This window comes from Syngnathus leptorhynchus, chromosome 2 (assembly GCF_054491065.1).
Source record: "Syngnathus leptorhynchus isolate UIUO chromosome 2, UIUO_Slep, whole genome shotgun sequence".
Taxonomy (NCBI): Eukaryota; Metazoa; Chordata; class Actinopteri; order Syngnathiformes; family Syngnathidae; genus Syngnathus; species Syngnathus leptorhynchus.
The window spans coordinates 18,459,352-18,465,351 of record NC_141196.1 but is presented as its reverse complement, the minus strand read 5'-3'; the positions used below and the strand labels follow the sequence as shown (position 1 = coordinate 18,465,351).

At 37.4% G+C, this 6,000-nt stretch overlaps 1 protein-coding gene across 2 annotated transcripts in view; it reads left to right on the top strand.

Moving 5' to 3' along the window:
- Nucleotides 1-201: 201 nt before the first annotated feature.
- Nucleotides 202-6,000, top strand: part of htr4 (5-hydroxytryptamine receptor 4) — a 29,884-nt gene continuing 24,085 nt past the window's right edge. The window contains exon 1 of one of the 2 annotated variants that reach the window (XM_085905382.1): nt 202-275. In XM_085905382.1, the coding sequence (XP_085761508.1) occupies nt 220-275 (56 nt within the window). In that variant the 5' untranslated portion in view covers nt 202-219. The remainder of the gene's footprint in view (nt 276-6,000) is intronic. The other variant, XM_085905383.1, reaches the window with a different exon arrangement.

The window sequence follows — 6,000 nt, the reverse complement described above, 5'->3', positions numbered from 1 at the left end:
ATAATTTGTGGTGCCAAATCATCCGTTTAATCTGGCGCTATTTGCTGAGCGTTGATCTATGTTAAATGTGACATTTGCTTGTGCTTTTCTGTCATGAAAAAAATTCTAATGGGAGGTAATTGAGCTGATGATGATGATGATGATGATGATAATGATGATGATGATTAACTTATGAATACATTTGTCATGTCTGCAGGGCTTCTCTGTATTTATGGTCACATGGGCATCAGCCCTTCAGGCCACATGCTGGTGATGGAGGAGCTTTTCACTGACAGGTGAGTACATAAATAAACGAATGAATAAAATATCCATCTATCTATCCATTTTCTAAACCGCTTATCCTCTCGAGGATCGCGGGCGGGCTGGAGCCTATCTCAGCAGTTTCTGGAAAGTACACGGGGTATACGCTGAACTGGTTACCGACCAAATGTATGGCACATATTGACAAATTTACACATTTACAGTGCTCAATTCACCTACCATGCAAGTTTTCGCAATGTGTAACTGGAGAAATCCCACATAGGCAAGGGGAGAACATTCAAGCTTCACACAGGAAAGCCGGAGCCCAGAATCAAAACTACGAACTCTGCACAGTGAGGCGGATTCCAGATTGTACAAGCTCAGTTTGAGCAACAGCTGTTTATCAAAAAATTGTCTTGGCCTACCGAACAGTTTAGAGATTTCTCTGTATCCGGTCTAGCAACAACTGACACGCCAAACAATCAGAGGAATTTTGTCCATATCATTTGTGTTTTTAATCAAACCCTCATTTGTTGTCTGTGTGGATGATTCAGATTTTTTTTTATTTATTCATTTTATTTGACCGGTGTATTTCATACTGTGTGTCCGCTGCATATATATTTTTGTTATTATATAACTGGTATTTGTTATGAAATGAACCGTTGTGCTGACCTCACTAATGCCGTGCGCTTTCATTGAGCTATTCTATCTTTTTGTACACTTTGCAAAATCTCCCTCAGCCTGCAGCTTGTTTTGCTTAAAAGACGGCTGCAATCATGGCATCGTTTTGTATTTATTTATCCGCAGACCGCTCAGGCTCACGCTCAATTCAGCATAATGATGAAGATGGAAAAAATATGTGATAAAGACTCATCAGTTTTCAAAGAGAACAATGCATGTTTTATTTGGGTCAAAGTATATCTTTTCTATTTTCATTATTTCTGTGGAGGAAACAAAATTCTCATGACTTCAATATGTTTGTTAGGAACATCTGCATGTAGAACACTATTGTGATAAATGAGGAGAAATGATAGCTTTCAACCAGATACTTAAGCCCTACTTTAGACGCTAACTCTGGTATGAAATCCTAAATCAAAATCCTAAACCTGGCTTGAAACCCATATCTCATCCTCAAAGGTTATTCCTAAAAGGTTGCAAAGGGTTGCAAACAGGCTTTTCCTGTCACAAAGAAGTTTCAAACATGTTACTGTTAATTGAGTAGTCTGCCTTTTAAAAAAAAGTGATACACAATTTTTTTCACACCGTCGGAGTCTACTTTACTCCCAAAACTTGCATACTGTTTGTTTAGGAGCTGCTTTATCAAAGAATGATGTCCTCTCCAAGATATTAGCCTTACCATATGTTTATATTTTACAATTATGATCCTTTTCTCCTGTGCTGTGGCATAATCATTTGAGGATTTTTTTTTCAGATTTGGTTTACATGCAAAAATATATATATATTTTTAGTGGTAAGTGCCTTTGCAACTGGCAAGATATAAAGCCAATGGCTGTGAAAAAGGGAAGAAAAAAAATGTTGCAGTGCCTGTTATATGTCTGCATACCCCTCAGAAAGTAGTTAGTGGGGCCCCTCTCCTTTTGACCTTCAGCCTATTCTGAAACCTCAACCCTATCTTAATACCCAATATTGAAATCATAACATAACTTTAAACCCTTACTCAAAAACATTATTTGAAAGCCTACTTAGACCTCAGACACTACAATCCCAGTACTGGTATGCCTGAGCAATAAGAAGCATAATACAAGTACTTGCAATAATACAAATCGAAAGATTCCGGTGGGTGCTACTAATGTAACCAAGTAGGAAACAACATATTAACACTTTCTGTTTTTCTCCCGGATTCGTCATTTCGTCTTTTTCCTCCATGTTTACCTTCTCCTTGCTCTCCTGCCTTGGGGGTTCTGGCTTTTCCGAATGACTGCTCCTGACGGGAAAGTTGTGCGTTGACTCAGACAGTGCATCATTAGGGCCCGGGCACAAGGTGCCAAGAGTCTCTTGAAATTATTTTGTTTCTCCTTCGTTATTTCCAACCACTGTGGAATTTTTCCAAATTCAACCCCTGAAACTAGTTTGACTTAGCAAAATAGAATTTGGTAGGCATGGAAATCATGTGAAGACCCACAAAAAAAAAAAAAAAAATCTCCATAAATCTTGAGCTGTAAAATGCACAGAAAGTCGGCCATTTTGCTGTCTTGTTTAATTCGGTTTCTGAGGGTCCTGCAAAGCCAAGCCCTTAGTTGAATTTCTTTCTACTACCAAATTTGAACCTCATATATTCCACTGATGAATGACAATAAAGTTGTGATTTAATTTGGTTGGCATGTCTATCATGAAAAAAGTCAGAAAAAAAAACAGGTTGTAAATTGTACTAGTAAATTGCATAGGATGTCCATCATTTTGGTTTGAAGCAGCCATTTCAGAGTCCATCCGGTCATTTCCAGGGAGCCTTCAAAGTTAAACCTATCGTATGGATTTCGGCCAATTGCACCCAAATTTTAACCATCTATACTCGACAGGTAGATGACACTAAATTGACAGGAATTTTCATTTTCGCCTTTGCATGTGAGCAAAGCATGGTGACAAACTTTAATAATCCGTCACAAAACATTTAACTGCAACTTCTGCCTTTTAAAGCTGTTTGTAACGTAAATACATCTATTTGCTGAATTATTGTCTGTCCTCCCACTTATTTGTCAAGTGTTCGAGACAAAGAGTGTTCAGAAGGCCCCTTGGGCAATAGTGCCTGCGATTACCTGGAGACAAACTCAATTTATTTTTTGACGACTTGTAAATAAAAAGTCACCCTGAAGCATTTCTATTTCAACCTGAGTTGAGAAAATCGACCCGATTGAATGTTAAATTCAAATAAAAACAACAGCCGAGTGGCAGAAACCCAGCCTTTGTTATTTGATAATTGCCTTCCACTACATTTGATTCAGCTCGCAGCTGAAATCCTAATTTGCAAACATACTTTGATGAAACCTCAATCGTGTTGTAAAAACATTCTGTGAAACCCTAACACTTGAAACCTTACTTTTGTTTGATACAACCTTTTAAGTGTTTGGGTAATTTTCCGCATAACAAAACAAATGCAAAGTGTAACCTTAATTTTTCCACCCTGTATAATTTCTAATTAATTAATTAATTACAGCCAAATGTATTTGGTATTATTATTTGGTATTTGGTATTATATTTATTTAATTAATTAATTAATTAACTAATTAAATATAAGTATTAATTAATTAAATCTAAGTCTTATATTTAAAGGAGATCGATTAGAAATTATACATACTTATATTATTAGTTAAAAAAAAAAAAACACCAAGCAGCAGTGTTGTTGCAACATATTGGGTTTGATTAAAAAGATAATCTGCTTTGGGAGTTCGGTCAAAAATGATGGTGACCAAGGATCATACAAAAGTGACTAAATATTAAAGTACACCCAGAAAAAACAAAAATAAAATAATTGTAGCCTTCTTGCTCCAAAAGCAAAGGACGTCGTAATAAAAGTTTGTTTTCATATAGCTCCAAATGGAAAATGTGTCACGTGTTATTCTGCTGTTCACATGTCACGTCGGCATAAGAAAATCATTACGTTAATGCGCGCTGACAAGCTGCTCTGAGCAAAACACCGCCTTGGGTTCTCTCTCCCTGGAATTCCTTTGCAGCGTGAGTGTGTTTATCATCTCATTGACACAGCCGCACACACAGTTGTTATGTAGCGCGCTAGTGAAGCCGCTCGCTGGTGTCTTTTAATGAATTGGAAGGAGACGAAGATGCTCAGTGATGTGGCGAGTGACGGGAGGCACCACTTCCTACAAGATTAAAGTTTACTCATCACAGGCCACAATGAATGTAGAACCATGTTGTCCTCTCGATTGTTTTGAATAACATTTATTTACAATTGTGCATGACAAATATTATATTTGGGACTTTGAGGCAAGTAATGCCCTACCACAATCATTATATGGGACAGTGTAACAATGTGGTATAGTGTGGCAAAGATTTGCGAACCACAATAAAGTCAAGGATAACTGTAGTCCGTAGTTTGAGTTATTTTCTCATTGTGCATCTAATTTCTGATTCTGATATCTTGTCTTATTTGTGTTACATAGGAAAATGGATTGCTCTGCCCAGACAGTGTAGTAAATTTGACTGGTGTATGCCATTTGTTTATGGACATACACTTCAGATTGGGGCAAGTTGAAATATGCACCATCAGAGCCACATGATGTCACTGAGCATCGATACAACTGGTATGAATGTGTATAATGAATTTCGGTGTAAGTCGGAACAGTCCAGTTATAAAAAAAAAGAGAAAACGATTCCTTACCTTTATTCCTGTGGTTGATGACTCAACAGTCCAAAATGGTGTATACCATGTGAGTGGGTAACGCCGTCTTCCTTGGTCCACAGCCTCTCTCGCAGTGCATTCTTCCGAAGGGGCACCAACTAGTTCCCCTGCGGGTTACGAATCTTATGACGCCTTTATGACCATTACGACGCAAAACCGCTTAGATCGAAAAAAGGCTTTAACTATATGAGACGTGTCGTGAACACGAAACAACCTAACTCAAGGCCGTTGAAAACTGAGGACCCCCTTACTGTTTACTGTTTGATTACTGTTTTGACACAGAAATGGTACATAGTTGCTAATTTACCTTAAAAATGGGCCATCCAATATTGGTCCCCCAATATACAAGAGAAACCTCTGATTTATAATCAACAAACAAAAATCAAAGACAACCAAAAGGTATTGGTGGAATTTTGTAGGCATGTTAACGTACAACAAGTGAAGATACTAATAGGCATCATAATTATTTATTAAATGCAAATATTCAATCATCAGTTGAAAAATGAGCATTATTTTCCAAATAAAAGTCACCTGTAAAATGATGACAAGACTAAAACCTCTCCCCCATTTATGTATTTGTTTTTTGATTCATTCATTTCGGGTGAGTGAGAAGTAGATGTAGGATCTATTTGCAGCTGAGTGGTTGGACACATGATATTGTACTGCGGTCATCAGATAAGAGATAATGTAGTTTAAAATACATTATGCTTGTACTGCATCAAGCGACACTATCTTAATGCATAGAAAAAGCAAAGAGGTGTTTGTTTCCAAAAATCATTGTCATAGGTATTGTTGCACGGGATACCGGTACCAGTACAGTACCTCTATATTTCGATGTCGAAAATGGTTCAATACCATTTATTTTTAGCACCGGTAATTAAAAAACAAAGGTGTTAAAGGCAAGTATATACACACGCAAAGCCGCCTGTGTATACATACATGCATGGCTACCGACGTGTAAAACGTCTTTAAGTACCTGCCATGCCTCATTCTGCATGCGTGCACTGTGCAAGAGGACGAGAATTGCTGACTCGCTGTCGCCCATCCGTTCCTTGTTGCCACGCAAATTGTCAGATGAAACTTTTTTGATGGCAAACCGATCCTAGTCCAATCTGGTCCTTGCTGACCGATGACTAGTTGGGAGCAGACTACACATGCTTTGTTGTTTTTATTACATTTTTTCCACAGCAATAATTTACAATACCATTCACTTCAAATATGATGCGATGATTCATTCTTAATATGATTCACTCCAATTATTCTTCCCAAATTCCCATTTATTCTAATTATAAGATGACTCACTTCTATTACCACATGACCCTACATTATATCTCTAACCTTTTTTGAAAGCTTTATTGTAAAGCCTAAGATTTGTTAAAACTTTA